Source organism: Loxodonta africana, chromosome 14, assembly GCF_030014295.1.
Source record: "Loxodonta africana isolate mLoxAfr1 chromosome 14, mLoxAfr1.hap2, whole genome shotgun sequence".
Taxonomy (NCBI): Eukaryota; Metazoa; Chordata; class Mammalia; order Proboscidea; family Elephantidae; genus Loxodonta; species Loxodonta africana.
In genome coordinates, this window is record NC_087355.1 from 74,481,160 (window position 1) to 74,501,306 (window position 20,147).

The 20,147-nt window shown below is 37.7% G+C and overlaps 2 protein-coding genes across 2 annotated transcripts in view; one reads left to right on the forward strand and one right to left on the reverse strand.

The window, feature by feature from the left end:
* The first annotated feature begins 151 nt into the window (after positions 1-151).
* SQLE (squalene epoxidase) lies at positions 152-19,084 on the forward strand. The gene is made up of 11 exons (XM_003408181.3): positions 152-442; positions 3,593-3,833; positions 6,362-6,542; positions 8,417-8,513; positions 9,725-9,838; positions 9,944-10,115; positions 12,035-12,130; positions 14,193-14,335; positions 14,776-14,872; positions 17,432-17,519; positions 18,559-19,084. The coding sequence occupies exons 1-11, from the start codon at positions 152-154 to the stop codon at positions 18,755-18,757; spliced, it is 1,719 nt and encodes a 572-aa protein (XP_003408229.2). The 3' UTR covers positions 18,758-19,084.
* Positions 15,362-20,147, reverse strand: part of WASHC5 (WASH complex subunit 5) — a 69,596-nt gene continuing 64,810 nt past the window's right edge. The window contains exon 29 of the mRNA XM_003408182.4: positions 15,362-19,979. Coding sequence (XP_003408230.2) covers positions 19,923-19,979 — 57 coding nt within the window. The 3' untranslated portion in view covers positions 15,362-19,922. The remainder of the gene's footprint in view (positions 19,980-20,147) is intronic.

Genomic DNA, 20,147 nt, shown 5'->3' on the forward strand with positions numbered 1-20,147 from the left:
ACTTACTCTGATTTCATTCGCCATCCGTGCTCGTGTTTACAGGAGTTTGGCTTTTTGGTCCCATATTTTGGGGAGAACCTCGAATGACCAAAACCTTCCAAGTCAAAAAGCAGCTCCCCACTGACCGGTGCCACCAAAGAAGCCTTGAGCCATGTGGACCTTTCTGGGCATTGCCACTTTCACCTATTTCTATAAGAAGTGCGGGGACTTCATCACCTTGGCCAACAAGGAGCTCTTGCTCTGCGTGCTGGTGTTCCTGTCGCTGGGCCTGGTGCTTTCCTACCGCTGTCGCTACCGAAATGGGGGCCTCCTCGGGCGACAGCAGAGCCAGTCCCATTTCGCAGCCTTCTCGGATATTCTGTCAGCATTGCCCTTCATTGGCGTCTTCTGGGCCAAACCCCCCGCTGGATCCGAAAAGAAAGAGCAGCCAGAGTCTAGGAGGGTGAGTTGGCGTCCTGGTGGGCAAATGAATGGGTGGGTCTCTTTTATTTTTAAATTAGGATTGGGGCCCCCCAAGTTTAAGTTTTCTCCCACTTTAAAACAGCGAAAGGTGTTAGGTGGGAGACTCTGGTGTACATTCTCATTTAGCTGGACTTTTTTACAAAGGAGCTCTGAGCACTTCCGTGGCTACATCCTTGACGTTCTGGGGAGTGACTGAAAATCTTGGTATCATTTAGGGTTAGTTGAGCCTCAGATGAAGGTGGAATATTGATTTGATTATGAAAGGTGAAATCAAACGGTCAGATTTCATTTTACAGGAGATCAGAATCACTTTCTGTGATGAAAAAAATAAAGCCATTTTTATTTAAATCCTTGGGTAAGGATTGTATTTATACCTGGGAAGAAGAAACCTGCTGTCGGCAGGTCCACTGCTGAAGTGACAACTGGCTGTGGAAAGTGATGGAACAAATTGAGATCAGGCAAGAGACTACAGAATAGGCCAAGTGAGGGGATGATGGTGGTTTGGGGTTAGCAGAGTCAAAAGGCTCACCATTTTAAAGCTGTGGGTGAAAAACTCTCCTTCACCCATCAGGGGTGTTCCTAAGTCAAAGGACAAGACTTCAAACACCTGTGATGGGATTAGGCTCTCCGCGTGGAGCAGAGGAGGGAAATGGTAGGAGATGAGGGGGAGAGGTCACTAAGGCCCCATCATTTAGGGCCTATTTACCATGGGAGTTTGAGTATTTTCCCAAGAGCACTAGAGGCTTTTACACATGGTTGTAACATTTGATTTTAACTTTTTGAAAAGAACATTCTAGTTGCTGAGTGGAGAATGGATTGCAGGGACTGATTGATTACTCAGTAAACAAGGTAAGCAAGGCTTTACTTGTGTTTACTAATCTGTGTGTATTAGTAAGTAAGCACAAGTAAGGCCATGCTTACTTTGCTTACTGGGTAATCTGTCCCTGTCAGGGATTGTCCATTTGATAAGAGGCTTCGATTCTGTAGGAAAGTACTCTTGTGGGGTTGGGAGAGAGACAGATGCCAGCAGACCTAGGAGCAGAATCTGATGAGGTGAAAAAATGTGAAATCTTTTACTACAGACTAGTAAGCAAGCCCTTGCTTACCTTGTTTATTGGATAATCTGCCCCTGAATAGGAGTATCAGAATGGAAGCCAGGGACATCAGACAAGAGACTACAGCATAGGCCAAGTGAAGGGATGATGGTGGTTTGGGGTTAGGTGAATGGTCCACGGAGTAATTTATCCTTCGAGGGTTCTGATCTACATTGAAACCTTGGGCATACTGCTTTATTTCTGTAAGAATCAGTTCCCTGTTCTCAGGTGGGCGCCACCCCAATCTTATAGGTAGTTAGGGAGTTAAATGATTTAATGCTTGCAAAATGCCTGGTCCATAACTGCTTAATAGTAGCTATTAGCGTTAGTCTAAAGGTAATGTATATCTGTTAGGAGCCTTTTGAGTAGTCAAAAGGAATTTAGCTGTGTGGTGGGTGTGGATTGGAGGAATGGAAAAGGAGGCAGAGGGAATCCTTAATTCTCAGTTTGAAATCTTTATTGTCTGAGGTGACCTCTGCTCCTCCACATGGCTGAATGCCTCAGGCTGTGTGCTTATTTCCAAACCTGGGAGTTGTTAGACTGTGATCTATTGACTGATAAGCTCCCATTAGTGCTTTCTGTACTGAGCAGGCTCTGAAAGACTTAACTGTCTCCAGAGTTCCCGTTCCAGAATTTTGTGTGTGTCTGTGTGTGTGTGTGTGTGTGTATTTAACAGGGAAAACTTTGGAAGAAAAATTAATCAAAATTTGCTAAGATGACAAAAGGGGCTTCCCAGAAAGGACTAAATACTCTGTTCTGGCCATACTGTTGGGAAGAATAGATTTTATTGTCTTCTCCCCTTGATCAATGACAGAAGGTATTTCTCTAAGAGAAATTATAAAAAATGGAATGGACAAGTTCTCAATCCATTATAGAGGTAAAAGAAGGCTAGGTGAATATTATTGTTGCTGGGTGCTGTCTAAGTCAATTCTGACTCAGTGACTCCACGTGACAGTAGATTTTACAATCGCAAGAAGGGAGTTAGGGTTAACCTGTCCCTTTATTGCCTACTAAAACCCCATCAAATGACATTTAGTCTTACGTTAATCATTACGTTCAGAGAACTCAGGAAGATGGTTCCTTGCAATTCTGTGTCTCAAATGTTTTCACATTTGTGAATCCGTCCACCAAGAACAAATACTACAAGATGAAATTATTCACTATGGGAGGAAAAAAAAAACAAAACAAGGCATTACTATTCTTGATGTGCATAAATCTCAAAAGAGAACTTTTTCATCTTCTGATCAAAGTTAAAAATTGTCCTATCAACCCAGCCAGTGGTGGGGTTTAATATTTATCCTTGTTTCTGAATTTAAGGACCTGCAAACTCTTAGAGTATCAGGAGTAAAGGAAGGGATAAATTAAACATGTCTTTAAATGTTAAGAACTAAAACTGTAAATTCCAAGGGGCAGTATGAGTTATGCTGTTCTTTTGGAATTTTGTTGAATAATCCTCAATTAATAGATCAATAACCACCATTTGAAAATCTCTTTGTTATAAATAGTAGTGATTTTTAGATTAAGGAACATTTTTGAAGCGAAACTCCAGAAGGAGAAAATGAAGGTGAATAGTAGAAATATCTAAGAGGTGTTGAAATAGTTTGCAAAATGAAGTCAAAGCAGAAGTTAGTTAATAAGTGATTTGTATCTGGTAGGTGCTCAGTATATATTTGAAGAATTGAGTAATTGATGTAAGTCAATTACTGTAAGTCTTTGAAGCCCCTTATAAATGTTTGCTATATTTGGCTTGGTGAGGATTTCCAAATGTCTGTGTGACAGCCGTTTTCTAAATACCATGTTTGGAAAAGAAACAGTTTTATTGAGATGGTATTGTACATTTTTTATTTAACCAACATTTTGATACCACTGATTTGTACATAATATTTGGATTTAAAAATGGAAAGTCCATTTGTTTGGTAATGTTTAAGTTCTAGCTTTTTTCTAAGATGCAAAAGTCCATTGTGTCTATATAGTAGTAGTAGTATGATTTAAGGGTAACAAATGTGGAAACGTAATTCACTTTTTTTTTTAAACAGCGTAAAAAAGGAGTGAATATTTCAGAAACAACCTTAACAGGAGCAGCAATAACTTCTCAAAATGATCCTGAAATTATCATCGTGGGATCTGGCGTACTTGGCTCTGCTTTGGCAGCAGTGCTTTCCAGAGATGGAAGAAAGGTGACAGTAATTGAGAGAGATTTAAAAGAGCCTGACAGGATAATTGGAGAATTTCTGCAGCCAGGTGGCTATCAAGTCCTTAAAGACCTTGGTCTTCAAGGTAGGTTCATATTGATTTCAGGAGAGTTATGTGGTATAAACTCTTTAGACTCTTATGACCAGCAAAAAGATATTCCGTTTTATTTTTATTTATAAATTAATTTATGAATCTGGAGCTCAGAGGTGTGGTTTGGGCTGGCTGGAGTTACAAATTTAGAAGATGTCAGCATATTAGTAGTATTCAAAAGCCATGGCAGTGATCAAGACCAGCTAAGGAGAGAGAGTATAGGGAGAAGAAAGCAAGTCCTGGGAAACGCTGATATTTAAAGGTTGGGTAGCAGAAGAAAAGCCCTCAAAAGAGACTCAGAAGGAACTGGCAGAATGGCAGAAGAAAGCCAGAAGTGTTGGGTGTTACTTAATCTAAGGGGAATGTTTCAGTAGGAGGGAAAGGGGTATGTATCAAGAAGGGAAAGGACAGCCGTGTCATGGATTTGCTAATGAAACGTCAGGTGAGATGAGTATAGAAAAAGGACCATTGGATTTGGCAATTTGGAGGTTACCGGTGACACTGAAAAAGTGTTTCAGTGGAGTTATGGAGGCAAAACCTAGAAAAAAGTAAAAAAACAAAAACAAAAACCAAATCATTTGCTGTTGAGTCCACTCTGACTCATATAGACCCTATAGAGAGAAGTAAGTGGGAGATAAAAATTTTGAGACTAGAGACTACTCTTGATTTTTTTTTTTTGATAGAAAACATTAAGTATGGCAGGGACGAGATGGGGATGTGAGGACAGAAAAGGAGCATTTTGATACTAGCTTGAGGATGATACAGTAGAGAGGGAGAAACTGATGATGCAAGAGTGGGAGGAGGTGACCAAAGGTGTGAAATTCATTTAACGAATATTTATTAAGCATTGCACAGATGGTAGGTACTGCTCTGGATGCTGAGGCTGTGGTGGTGAACAAAACAGACCAAAATTACAGCCCTCATGGAGTATACATTCTAGTGTATGGGGGGTGATAAAAGATGCTAAATAAGTATATGTTAGTGATAACAGCTTTAGCAAAAAGTCAGAAAAGGGGGGGATAGGGAGTTGGGTGTAATTTTAAATAGAGTGGTTGAGGAAGACCTCATTGAGAAAATGACTTTGGAGTAAAGGAGTGAAGAAGGTGAGGGAGCAAGCCCTTGGGGATATCTGAAGGAAAAGAATTCCAGGCAGAGGGAGCATCTAGTGGAAAAGTCCTGTGGGAGGAGCAAGCCTGCTTTGTTTGAAGAAGGAGGAAGGAGAATAGTGTTGACTGGAGTTGGGTGAGTGAGAGGGAGAGCAGTTTAAGAGGTCAAATAGCTAATGGAAGACTGGATTCCATAGAGCTTTGTAGCTACTATAAAAATTGGCTTTTAGTCCAAAGGCAGGCCAATGGACAATTTAAAAAAAAAAAGGGGAGTTATAAAATATACTTGCATTATAAAAGTATGATTTAAAAGTATTGTTTTTATGTGGAGAAGAGAATAGATAGTAAGGTGGCAAGGTCAGAAGCAAGGGCGACCCATCAAGGGAGACCCATTAGGAGCTTGGAACATGGTAATCGCAGTAGAGTTGTGGGAAGTGGTCGCATTGTGGGGGAGCCAGTACTGCTTGCTGATGGATCAGATGTTAGGTATCAGAGAAGAGAGGAAGCATAATATTTAAATGAGACTAGCAGACACAGTCAAGAAGAAATCCAAGACTGAACTCTGTAATGTACAGAGATCAGTACGGAACTGAGGAGGAGCCTTCAGCGAGGAAGAGGAAAGCAAAGGATCACAGGGTCATGGGAGCGAAGTGAAGAGAGTGCTTTCCAGCCACGTCCAGCACTACTGAGAGGTTGAGTAAGATTGACTGCTGATTACTGAGAGGTTGAGTAAGATTGACTGCTGATTCTAACGGTGTGGAAGTCAAGTGGAGCAGCAGGAACAAAAGCTTGTTTGGAGTCATAGCACTTGAGGAGCTTTGCTTTAAAGAACGTACGGAAATGTGGTAACTGGAGGTGAATGTGGGGTCAAGAAGTGTGTTGCTTTCTTAAAAATAAACATTAGGAAATAATCCTACCCTTTCTGTTTGGATTGGGAAATCTACTTTTCATATATTCGTTCTTTATCAGCTTTTTAAAAGAGTTTCCATTCTGTTTTTACTTTATTCTCTTTATTTCTGTTGTGCCAGTACCACACATATTCATATTTTGAAAAATGATGATAAGGACCAAATGTTTTCCTGTGTCCTTATGGATAGAACAGGTTTACTCAGTAGAGGATTGTGGCTTTATTTCACATTGCATTTTTTTCCTTGTTTTTTTGAGGTAATGTGGAATTACAGACCTGAAGTAGTTTCATGTATGGTTATCTTTATTACAGATTTGCTAAGACTGCCATTGTTCGCCAGAGCATTAAGATTTCTGGTATAGCTATATTAATTGTCCAGTTCTCCAAATGGTATTATAATTTCATGAAGGCAGGGACTCATTTTTTATACCATTGTATCCTTCTTGGCACCTAGGATAATTATGGATGTATAAAAAAAATCGATTCTTTTAAACCAAATTGATTTGCAGATACAGTGGGAGGCCTTGATGCCCAGGTTGTAAACGGCTACGTAATTCATGATCAAGAAAGCAAATCAGAAGTTGAAATTCCCTTCCCTCTGTCAGAAAACAACCAAGTGCTGAGTGGAAGAGCTTTCCATCACGGAAGATTCATCATGAGTCTCCGGAAAGCAGCTATGGCTGAACCCAAGTAAGACCACAGCTTCAAATGTACAGTGTTAAATAATTAATGCATTTAAATTTGGCTTCTGTATAGATGCTGTTTTATAAATTTTCCTAAGTTTTGAGTATGGGCTAGTATATAAGTAATACATTAAAATAAATGATATGTTAGAATGGAGTACTAGATCTTTGTTGCCTTTAACAATATCACATAGCGAATTTCCTTTCGAATGACATAGAGGTATAGAGAATTTTTCTTTGACTACTTAAATTTTGTGGTGGAATTTAGAGGATACAGTTGTTGTAACTAATGAGTAAGTTGGTGGGTGCTATTTGGGAGCTTGGGGTTGTAGTTATGATACCTGCTATTGAAAGTCAGGTCAGGACTGCAAGAGATAGTCCCTGTCCCATCGTACTAAGAATAAGAATCTAGTCTGACAGGACTGGTTTCTTCTCTCGATTACGAACTTGTGTTTGCCTCTCACCTTTAAATACTATAACTGAGAAGGTTTTAGATATGAGAACCCTCATGTGATTGACGTAGTCTTAAGTGTTGACAAAGCAAGTGAAGAGATAATTATCCTTAGGACTGAAAGGACTTGATATCCATGGAAGTAGAATACTTCCATTGTAGAAAAATTGAAAAACACATCAAAATATAAAGAAGATTGTAGAAATTATCCCACGATTCTTGTTAACAGAATAATTACTGTTAAAAATTTGGTAAATAAAACTTCATTTTTTTCCCTTTTGTGTATGAAAGGTGCCTGGGTATATAAAACCTCTCTCTGTGTATATTATTGCCTAATCAATTCAGATGAAAATCTGTTTTTAAAAATACTTTTCTTTGTTATTAGTAATATGTATTTATTGTTAATAAGTTAGAAAATAAAAACCACACAATTCTAAAGCCCACTAATGATGCTTTTCTCTGTCATTTCAGACCTTTTTATATGCACATCTGTGTATGCACAAATACGTGCAATAGATAGCATTTTTTGGAGCTTGATTTTTGTAGTTTCATAGTATTCCATGTTGTGGATGAGCTACAATTTATTTATTGAAATACAATTTATTTGTTAGACATGACACTGTTTCTACTTTTTGGACTATTAATAAAATAATGTTGCATCGAACATCCCAGTATGTGAAAGTTGACACCATCTCTATAAGTAGAATTGTTGGCTAATAGCTTCCCAAGCTGATTGAAGGAGGTAGAATAGTATAGTAGCAGTGTATGTCATTTACAAGTTTTATAACCTTCTAGCCAGTTATTTTGTGTCTGTGTGTTCTTCTCTGACGAATGGGAATAATACATCTACCCAGAAAGGTTGTAAGAAGTTCATGAGATAATACAGGTAAAGAGCTTAGTGTTTGTTGTCTGGCATCTGGTTTAAGCAGGCAAAAATTGTACTGTTATCATTATTATGAAGAATTTTACAGGTTACTCCCTGTGGTGATCAAAATAAAATGCCCTTTTTTTCCCCTGAATTCTTGCCAACACTTAGTCTTACTTTATTTTAAAACTTGCCAGTTTGCTAGGCATTAGTGGGTAGTTTTGGTTTTAATACATATTTTATCATTAGTAGACTCGACGGCACTGGGTTGGGTTAGCGAAGTTGTAAATTTTTCCAAATGTTTTACAGACATTTGTGTTTTTTCCTTTGTCAATGGCCTTTGTCCAGTTTTTATAAATTAATTTTAACTGAAATTATACAAGAGTAGAAAATCATTAGGATAATTAAATTTTAAATGATAAAACAGTATGCTTTTATTTGTAAATTTTAGTAGTATTTGCAAAATTATCTATGGTACATGGGTAAACTAAAAAAAATAAGGACTTTGTCATATCTAATTTAAATTGCTCACGTGTGCTATGATAGAAATTTATTTATCCTTTAGTGCAAAGTTTATTGAAGGCATTGTACTCCAGTTACTAGAGGAAGATGATGTTGTGATGGGAGTTCAGTACAGGGATAAAGAAACTGGAGCCATCAAGGTAAAATTTATCAAAAATACCTCTTCCCAGAGATTTTTGTTTCCTTCTACCCCCTTATAAAAAAAGTAGGCTCATCAATTTTTTATTTGTCAAATGGACTGATGAATATCAGGATCATAACACATTGCTCTTCAGAGCACCTCAAGATGCTATACAAATACATTTTTAAATAAACATCACTATGTTAACATTATTAGAAATGGAAATGAGAGAATTTCTCTTTGGGGTGATGGTTACATTTTGGAAATAGACAGTGATAATAGTTGCACAGCACTGTGAGTGTGATTAATGCCACTGGATTGTACAATTGAAAACGGTTTAAATGGCAACTTTTATGTTGTGTATATTTTACCACAGTTTTAAAAAGTACCTAATCAAAAATATGTGGGGAGACATCATATATACACAACTTAACTGAAATGAGAAACGTACACCAATAGAGAAGCAGAGGGGAACTGCATGGGGAGAAAAGGAAGAATTCAACATAAAAGAAATGATTACGTTAAAACAAACAATTGTTTAAATCAGAAGGGCAAAAGGTAGGAGGATCTTTGAGGAAATGGCAAACTAAAATAGTTCCCAGTATTTGCTCATGTTGGCCTGACAAAAAGAAGAGAACCAAGGGCTAATCTGTTGATTTTTCTGGGCTGTTCCGTATTGTATTTTAATGAGGGAGATTTCTCTGCTTATAGTATAGTAATATAAACATATACACCCATGTGTACAAAAATTCTTCTAAGCCCTAGCCACTGGCTGAAAGCACTATATGAAGTTAGAAAATTCTACGATAAAAGAATCTGGCTCATCCTTGGAATTTATAATGAGATTCAGCTGTCTGTTGTCCAGGCTTGTCCTGTAGTTGTTTCCCTTCCTGCTCTTCAAGTGGAGAGTAATCTTAGATGGTTTGAATGGTAGAGTAGGAAGGAAGGCAATCTTCAGGGACTCAGAGAAGTGTCTCTAACGATTGGTGCTACCTTAACTTAAGCTCCACATGACAGCTGAGTAAGTTTCCAGTATGTGCTCATGTTGACCTGACAAGAAAAGGGCCTAGGGCTAATCTGCTGATTTTGCTGGGCTGCAGCGTTATCTCCAAATACTTTCGATAATGTTACCAAGCACATATTTCAGTTTGTTCATACACAATTTTAAAGAGGAGTTCTGTTGCTCTGTATTTCTAACCTTTTATCGAGTATTCTTTATTTCTGTCACAGGAACTCCATGCTCCATTGACTGTTGTTGCAGATGGGCTTTTCTCCAAGTTCAGGAAAAACCTGATCTCCAATCAAGTTTCTGTTTCATCTCATTTTGTTGGTTTTCTTATGAAGGTACTGTAGGAGTGTGATTGTAGAAAAATAAAAGCAACACGAAATTTGAAAATTACTAAAATACTTTTTTTCTCCCCTCTTATAAAAAATTTTTTTTTTTTTTAGAATGCACCACAATTTAAAGCAAATCATGCTGAGCTTGTCTTGGCTAATCCAAGTCCAGTTCTCATCTATCAGATTTCATCCAGTGAAACCCGAGTACTTGTGGACATTCGAGGAGAAATGCCAAGGAATTTAAGAGAATACATAACTGAAAAAATCTATCCACAAATTCCTGGTAAGAAATAGGATTTCACTCCCACCGCAATGTACAGTCTGAAAGCAGCTCTCACAGAAAACTCTCCTTCATCTCCGGTTCCTGCTAAGGCAGTATCTAAAATAGGCCAGAGAGAAGGGTGGCAGGTGAAAAACGCATCCAGTCATTCAGATACGCTGGAGCTGAACTGTTTAGACTAGTACAGGGAAGGAAAAAAAAAAATTCCAAGTTAAAAAAATACAACTTCAATATATTTTTGTTATGTTAATAATGAAGTTTTCAGAGTCATTATTAATTTGGCATATATAGTAATAAGAAAATCTTGAAGGCAATCTTAGGTCTCTGAATTCTTGAAATATCTCTTATACTTAACTGTATTTATGCTTGGTTTTTGAAATAATGGTAGCTACCATTTGTTGAATGTCTACTACTTAAGAGGTGTTTTACAAACATAATCTATACAACCACTGTATGAAGTAGGTGGCATCATTATCCCCATTTCACAGAGGATGGAACTAAGGGTTTAGAGAGGTTACTTAGCTTCTCCAAGGATAAAAACTATTAGTGACAGCAGAGCCAATGTTGAACCCAGGTCTCTTTGGTTTATACCTCTTTGCCCTCATAACAGGAGTGCTTAGAGGGACCTTTGAGATCATTTTAGTTTTGAGTTGAATACAGAAGGGCTTCATGAGATTTCAAAGATCTTTGTAAAGACGCTCATTAAAAATGACCGTTTTACAATCCAAAGTTTTCATGATACTCGCTTTTTTTGAGAATGGGAAGATAAAGGGAAGAATGTAAGAAATTGTTGAGAATTTTGATAAAATCGGAGCGAAACTTTGTTTGCTAATTATGACATGGTTGTAATTACAGGAAACTATTCTTGGTATGCTGTATATTTTGTTTAAATATTATGGTTTTTTCATGTTAGTTTTTAGACCAAGCGAAACCACTCTGTTTAGTAACTAACAGGGCATTAACAGAAATGAAGTGAAATGAAGGTATATGTGGACCAACTTAGATTTTCAATAATGACATTTTCAACATATATTAAAATATTTCAAAATATTTTCATTTAGTTAAGTCACTTTGAAGCTTGCAGTTGAAAAAACAAAAGTTATGCATATTTAGGAAAAGGATTGTCAAATTATCTGATATTTTTAGCATTTTTGTCTCCTTTTACTGTAGATGCGGTGTTTTCTCCAATTGAACAGTTAATTGGAGCAGCATGCCCTGAAATCACATGGGGAGGTCATTTGTCAGTCTATGTTAAGATTAGTTGGGTCACTGAGATTCTGTTCCTTTTATGGAATAGTTGTTGACATAGGGATTCTGCTCCTACGTTCCCCTGTGATACTGGGAGCTGTATGAAAAGTTCATTTCTCTACAGGTAGAATCTGAAAACTCTGAAACTGGAAAGTATCTTAGAGATGAGCTAATCAGACCTTTTCATTTTTGAAGGAAACTGAAGCTCAGAGAGGTAGACCTGGCCTGTTGCTCTACATTTAATTCTTTTCTAGTGTGTATACCCTTCTGTGAGTTGGTAGTGTATTTCCTCTGATATTAGCAGAGCATGGGTGTGATGATGAATTAACTATTAAACATGATGACTATTACAGTTAACATTTGGGAAAGAGGTGGGTGGTTTTCTTCCATCTCATTTTGTCTGAATTTGCCTCACTGTTGTGAAGTTTTTTTGTTCAGCTCTATGTCTGTTTACATTAATTTTCTCTTAGAGAAAATTATTCCTTAATATTAATGAAAAACTAAGTTGTATGAAAAAAGGCTTAACAGTAAAATAATTAGTTCTTGATTTATTTCAAAATGTATATGTAACAACCATAATGGATATATCATAGATATTTGTACTTGATAAGAAAAGATAATTTGAAACTGAAATGTTATAAACTGTTTATTCGGGGGGCTGGGGTTTATTGCAGATCACCTCAAAGAACCATTCCTAGAAGCCATTCAGAATTCTCGATTGAGGGTCATGCCAGCCAGCTTCCTTCCTTCTTCACCAGTCAACAAACGAGGTATCATTTTATCGGACTTGACTTTTATAAAGGAGTCACTAAATGACACATATTTGATTAAATGTATACTGCAGGGAATTACGTGGGACAGAGAACTGGTTGCTGTACATTAGCACTAGTATATTGAAAAGTTTTAAACAAGGTAGTAACGTGATTAGATTTGTTTTAGAAATCTCACTAACATCGTTTTGGATGGTTTGGAGGAAAATGGGGGAGGCCATTTGATTACTCCATGTGAATGGTGAGAAAGGCCTGATCTAGGGTTATGGCAATAAAAATGGGAGGTCGGAAGTGTATTTGGGCAATAAATGGGAGGTAGAATGCATTAAACTCAGTGATTAGTTGGATATTGTAGAACGGGGGAGTGAGGCCTCTTGATTGATTCTAGTTTTCAGGCTTAGATGAATGGTGTTTGGACAGTTTTGTCAGCCATTTGCTGATGTAAGAAATACAGAACAAACAGTATAAGTTTTAAAGAAGTGGGGGAGAGGTGATGGTTTCACTTTTGGAAATACTGAGTATGAAGTGCTGCTGGGGCATTTGGAGCTCAGAAGAAAGGTTGGAACGGGAGCTGTAGATAAACTCTGGTTCTTGACTGTAAAGAGACTGTAGTCTGCTATGGAAACACATGGACAGTAAACTATAAACTATATTCACATAAACTATAATGCAAAGCAGAATGAAGCAAATGCCAAGTCAATGTAAACAATATGCTGTGGGAACATATTCTAATTGCTGGGAATGAGACTGTTCCATGGAGAAGGAAGAATAAAAGCTGGGCACCATTTGTGGCTTTTTAATGAAGGCATTAGAGTAATACAAAAAAATCTGAATTAACATTTAGAAGCTACCTATAAAGCCAAAAACTATGAACATCACAGAAGAAAAAATAGGTTCAATGCTAGAGGCCCTAATACATAGCCTTAATAGGATATAAACCATAACTAACAATACACAAACACTGGAATATAAGCTAGATAACTGGAATCTTCTAAATTAAACACTTAACGTTCATCAAAAGACTTCACAAAAAGGGTAAAAAGAGAACCTACAGAGTGGGAAAAAATTTCTGGCTACGACACATCTGACAAAGGTGTAATTTCTAAAATCTACAGGAAAATCTAGCACCTCTACAACAAAAAGAACAATAATTAAAAAATGGGCAAAGTATATGAACAGACACCTCACCAAAGAAGACATTCAAGCAACTAATAGGCACAAGAGGAAGTGCTTGTGGTCACTAGCCATTAGAAATGCAGATAAAAATCACAGTGAGATACCATCTCACCCTGACATTACTGGCACGAATCAAAAAAACAAAACAGCACATTTTGGAGAGGCTGTGGGAAGATTGGAACTCTTCTGCATTGCTGGTGGGAATGTAAAATGGTAACAACCATTTTGGAAAACAATATGGTGCTTCCTTAAAAAGCTAGAAATAGAAATACCATATGATCCAGCAGTCCCACTCCTAGGAACATATCCTAGAGGAGAGCCATCACACGAGTAGACATATGCACACCCATGCTCACTGCAGCATTGTCCACAATAGCAAGCAGATGGAAACAACCTAAGTGCCCATCAACAGATGACAAGATAAACAAAGTGGGGTGCATACACAGGATGGAATAAAGAGCAGTGATGAATCTGGCAGTGAATGTTGCTGTGAAGTGCGGAGACATCTTGGTTTTTTTTCTCTTGTAGAAGTCTTGCTTTTTATGCTTGATGCCCATCGTCTTTTTGCCTATATCATTTCAACAGATGCCTTATAACTGTTTTGACATGGTGTGACTTAACATTAGCGTCGCATGTGAGTTTCATGAGGGTAGAGACCATTCGCTTGTTCTCACTGTATCTCCAGTCCCTGCCACATATTAGGTGCTCAACAGATACTTGTTGATTGAATCAACTCTTGAATTTTTGGCTTAACAAAATTTTGTCATTTTTTCCCTTATATTTCCACATGCTTTTTAGCTCCTAGCTCCTATCGATAACTTTTATAGTCTCTTTTTTTTCTCAAAGGATGCTTCAGGAGGTGATAATTTTAATCCTTTCTTTATAGGTGTTCTTCTTTTGGGAGATGCATATAATATGAGGCATCCTCTTACTGGTGGAGGAATGACTGTTGTTTTTAACGATATAAAACTATGGAGGAAACTGCTAAAGGGCATCCCTGATCTTTATGACGATGCAGCTATTCTCCAGGTAAGATATTAAATTACACTTTGACAAAAATGTCTCCAACTATGTTTCTTTCTGGGGCTGAAAGGAATGGGGTTTTGATGGAGAGATCTGTACTTGGGAGCCTGATGCTTAGTCATGGTTCTTAGGCAGTCCCGTTCAGGGTTAAAGACCCCGACTTGCAGCCTGGGCATCTACAGAGTTGCTGAATTTCTCTATTAGAACTTTGTGGGTGATACTGGATTCCTGGGTCACTTTGCTCATCAGAATTGTGAATCTGGCTTCAGAGTCACATAACCCATTGCTCTGGAGATTTTTTTTTTTTTTGAAAATGATAAAACAGATACACTTGCATTACTTGTAGGAAGGGCTCAGGATAAGGATCAGTTTGAGGGGATTATAAACATCAGTTCATACTTTTTTTTTCCTCACTTACCATATTAAATGTGATTTTTCTTTTTAAGGCCAAAAAATCATTCTATTGGACAAGAAAAAAGTCTCATTCCTTTGTTGTCAATATCCTTGCCCAGGCTCTTTATGAATTATTTTCTGGCACAGATGGTAAGTACAGATATTTCTAATGAATTCTACTAAATGTCAGATTTTTAGCACAGGAAGAGAGCTTCATTACAAAAAAGTCTGTCATTAGGTCAAACATATTACCTGAGTTTGCTGACTCCCAAGTTAGTGACCTTTTTTTTAACTTCATCCTTGAGCAAGACTTTTAGCTTCTAAATGTCCCATATCCACCATTTTGTCTGGAATGTCTGTTTTCTTTCCTCAGATAACATTAATAGTAATAGCTCAGTAACGTATTCATTGTTAATTCCTCTGGGCCAAACCAGGTCATGCATATCCCCAAATGCACAAGATTGTGATGGAGGCTCTTCTGGCCATGTATTAAAGGCAACACAGTTGTCAGTCTTTTTCTGAACGTTAGTTTCAGTCTGTTTTCAATGTATTTCATACAATGAATGAGCTTCGAGTCTAGCTTCTCCCCTCTGAAAATGTCCAAGCAGCAGAATGCATCCACCCTTTACTCGTTTGAAATATTTGAGTTCTTTGTTTCTCTATTACAGTGGGGCGATGGTCAAAGTATATGCTCAGGCAAATGTGACTTCGCAGAAGCACCGTTAGAAATGGAGGAAAAGGCAGTTCTGTCCCTTCCCAACCACAGCAGTGTATGAAGCAGCTCACTGTAGGTTCATGAAATTCCAAAAATCAGACCCGTTGCCATCCAGTCGATTTTAACTCCTAGTCATCCTAGAGGACAGAGTAGAACTGCCCCATAGAGTTTCTAAGACTGTAACCTTTTTTTTTTTTCTTGTACTTTAGACGAAGGTTACAGAACAAACTCATTTCTCATCAGTTAGTACACACATTGTTCTATGACACTGATTATAAACCCCACGACATGCCAACACTCTCCCTTCTCAACCCTGGGTTCGCTATTACCGGCTTTCCTGTTCCTCCTGCCTTCCAGTCCCTGCCCCAGGGCTGGTGCACCACTTTAGTCTTGTTTAGTTCCATGGGTCTGTTCAATCTTTGGCTGAAGGGTGAACCTCAGGAGTGACCTCATTACTGAGCTGAAAGAGTATCCGAGGGCCATATTGTCTGTCAGGCCAGCAAGTCTGGTCTTCCTTTTTGAGTTAGAATTTTGCTCTACATTTTTCTCCAGCTCTGTCTGGGACCCTCTATTGTGATCCCTGTCAGAGCAGTCAGTGGTGGTAGCCAGGCATCATCTTGTACTGGACTCAGTCCTGTGGAGGCCGTGGTAGATGTGGTCCATTAGTCCTTTGCACTGATCTTTCCCTTGTATCCTTAGTTTTCTTCGTTCTTCCCTTGCTCCAAGACTGTGACCTTTACACAAGCAGACTGCCACGTCTGTCTTCCACGGAGCGGCTGGTGGATTCAAACCACCAACCTTTCAGTTAGCAGCTGAGTGCTTAATCACTGCACCACCAAGACTCCTAAAACTAAATATAACTCAAATCTGATTAGTGTATTTGCAACTAAGCTATTTGTATAACCTGACCAAGGCCCTAGTGACTAGTGCTTTAGTCATCTGCTTCCGCAGCATGATGCAGTACAACAGCTTTCTGTAGCCACCACTCTTGCTGAAAGAAAAAAACACCTCATTGATAGTGCTTTGTCAAGCAAATCTCTTCCTAATTGGCATGGAAGTTAAAATGGCTGCTTGGAGAAGTGAAAAAGAACTGAGCTTTGAGTTTTTCTAAGCCCGTCAGGAGTTCTTGCATTATGAATTTGAATCTGCCAACAAAACATTGAAAAAAGTTATGGAAGATTGGAGGAGGGAAGAACTTTATTAAAGTTTGCTTACTGAATCCTGTATCTGTCCTAAAGAAAAATCTAGGTGTACCTAAAAAAAACATTGATTCTAAACTATTAAAAAGGTTATATTGATGGATTATACTATGTTGTGAGAATTTAATGAATTACTTTGGTAGGTATTGAACATACTATACAGACATACCAAAACAAAAACCACCCCATTGCCATCGAGTTGATTCCAACTCATAGTGACCCTATAGGCAGAGTAGAGCTGTCCCATAGGGTTTCCAAAGGAGTGGCTGGTGGTTTTGAACTGCCGACCTTTTTAGCAGCCAAGCTCTTAACCACTGCCCCACCAGGGCTCCACACAGACATAAGGTAGTATTATTTATTACTATTCACAGCCAATCTTTTTATTTGATAATTTACTGCTCAATTAGAGGTATGAGTTGGGCATCTTAAGACTGGGAATGTGGTTTCTAGGATTGTGTTATACAACAAAAAAGTTGACAAAGTATTTTGCATCATATAATGAATTTAGAACATAAGGAAATAGCTTTTAAACAGTTCTGAGACCGAAATGTTTGGTATATTAATTTATATATTAACAGAAAAGAAGTTAATTCATACTTATATTGCTATCCATAATGTTGACTGTAGAATTTAAAAGAAATCATGGATTGTTGAAATTCCAGGACTCGGGTTTTTTTTAAATTACATATAAGATTTGCTATTTGTTGTATCATTAATTTTTCTGACATATCATTAGTGCTTTTACATAAACGTGCCAAAATTTTGGTTGCAAATAATTTTTAAATTTTATTTTAGATTCCCTGCATCAGCTAAGAAAAGCCTGTTTTTTTTATTTCAAACTTGGTGGAGAATGTGTTGCTGGTCCTGTTGGGCTGCTTTCTGTGTAAGTTCTCTAGGTGGCACAGAGAAACAACTATGCCAGATTTTCTTGGGACATTTCAGTGTATGATTTATTGTAAATCTTTTCTTCCTTAGACATTTGGTCATTGTATTATTCATTAGCATGTCATTCACAAGGTAGCCCAGAGAAATGAATACAGGCAACATTTAATTCTGTGTTTTACTTCTGGGAACAGCATTGATTAGAAGTGGGGGTAGAAGAGACTAACTGCCCGTGGATCTGTCTGTGCGGTCTGATGTTGTGGGAGCCATGGATAATTGAGAACTTTGTATTTAAATATTAATTTGATAGAAGCACAGGGACTCAGGAAACTCAGTCATAGTTTTGATGGTGCAGACATATGTGGAACTATTTCTTGAGAAGTCTGCAAAGTGAAATTCTTTGTTTTTTCTCATTCACTTATAATCTGAATATAAGTATTGTCATCTTTTGAAAAACCTAGACTCCCATAGGCCAGGCCATCCGGTGCTTCAGACTGGGATTTCAAAATGATTGAAAGAAACTAGCTCAAAGCCTGAGACTGGTGTAAACTAGAGTAGGAGGAGTTACTGAAAGGGGAGATACATTCTAAGTGTTTCTTGTAAAAAAAATTATTTGTGCCTGCCATCAAATTTAGCAGGGAGACACAAGCTTGTATAAGTTCTCCAAAATGTAGACTTTTGTGTTAGCTTTATAGATGATGCTTAATTGGTGACTTTGATATTAAAAACCAAAACACCAAACCATTTGCTGTCAGGTTGATTCTGATCATGGCAACCCTGTATGGGTCAGAGTAGAACTGTGCTCCATAGCATTTCCAGTGGCTGATTTTTCAGAAGTACATCACCAGGCCTTTGTTCCAGGGGTGCCTCTAGGTAAACGTGAACCTCCATCCTTTTGTTTAGCATTGAGCATGTTAATCATTTGCATCATGCAGGCACTCCCACCTTTTATATTAGCTGATTCAGAACTGCTGTCTTTTTATGAGCAAATTTTAATTTCTGGGTTTTACCAATGTATTTTTCTTTTTTTTTAATTGCAGATTGTCTCCTAACCCACTAATCTTAATTGGACACTTCTTTGCTGTTGCAGTCTATGCCATATATTTTTGCTTTAAAGCAGAACCTTGGATTTCAAAACCCCGAGCCTTTTTTAGTAGTGGTGCTGTTTTGTACAAAGCCTGTTGTGTAATAGTTCCTCTTATTTACTCAGAAATGAAGTACTTGGTTCGTGAGGCTTAAAGGAGAGCCATTTGTGAATGAATATTTGGAACTCACCAAGTCTTAAGAGACTTTTGGAAGTGGATGTATATAGCGTATACTATATTCCTTCTAAAGTGAAACTCTTGGATCAAGATTAGAATTTGTTTTTGAAGTTATTTGTATATAAACATGTAAATATATCCTTTAATTTGCAACTTAAAATGAAGGGTAAAATAAGTTAGATATTTAAAAGAAATGACTGTTACCATAAATTAGCACGAATACTAAGGAATTAGTTTTTCTTCTGCATTCACTATTTGGGACGCGTCATTATGGGACATGCAAATAAAACGCAGAGCGAACTCACTTGTGCTTTTTGTTTCTTATTGTGGATTTCTTTATATAGCTTCATGATAATGGTAAAGAAAATCGTAAAGAATACCCAAAACATCTTTCTTGTTTTTATCCAACTTGTTGATGTCCAAATTACCAACAGTACAATGGCTGCTCCCTGTTCAGAATAATTTTCATGCAGAAGGTATACTCTCCTGGCTGCTGGGGAAGGAAAGAAGAGGCTGGAAGGAGCAGCTGAAGTTAGGGAATCCTATAGAGGGATGCTGGGAATTCCCCAGGGTATCTGGGATTGGAAATAGACCGTGAGCCTCAGACACCACTAAATGTTTCTGTGGCACGTGGTCGTTACATCTGCCTACATGTGTCTGCCAGCCTGCTAGCTGTTGTGGTTGGGCTCACTGTGCTACCAGGTTCATCTCTCACCTTCCAAACATGACTTTTTACAGGGTGAATATATAGTTTTTGAAACATAAGCAGAAAGCAGCAGGACAACTTTGGGTATTGGCAGTATTATTTTGCTAAAAATTGGGAGTTGCACAAAAAGTTCTCTTGAACATAAAACTAAATGGATTTATACATAACAATTCAGCATTTATAACAGGCAGTACAAAAATGTGTTCTGCATCTACATAATATAAATTGCATATAATACCATGATTTAAACAATATTAATTATATTAACTAGTGCTGTGAGATACATCTTACTCAGAATGTCTGATGTTTCCCCCAATAAAAGGAAAAAAGCAGTTATATGAGCAGTTGTGTTTCTTTTCATTTCCAAATTCATTTTAGTGATGGTGGGAAGGTTTAAGAACAATCTTTTCACTGAAGATGTAGAAGAAGAAAAACGTTACAGCACTGTTCTGAACTCATCAAAAATGAAATTAGGCACGTGTGCTTCAGCTACCTACAAAATGAAATAGAAGAGTTAAGTTATTCAGTGTTACAGAATTCAGAACAAACTAAAAGATTTCCACGAGTTTCTCCTATTTATGGGACCTTAAACAAAGAATGTAAGATATCCTTTGGAGTAAGGTGAATCAACTGTCTTTTTCCAAAGTACTTACTATGGTGG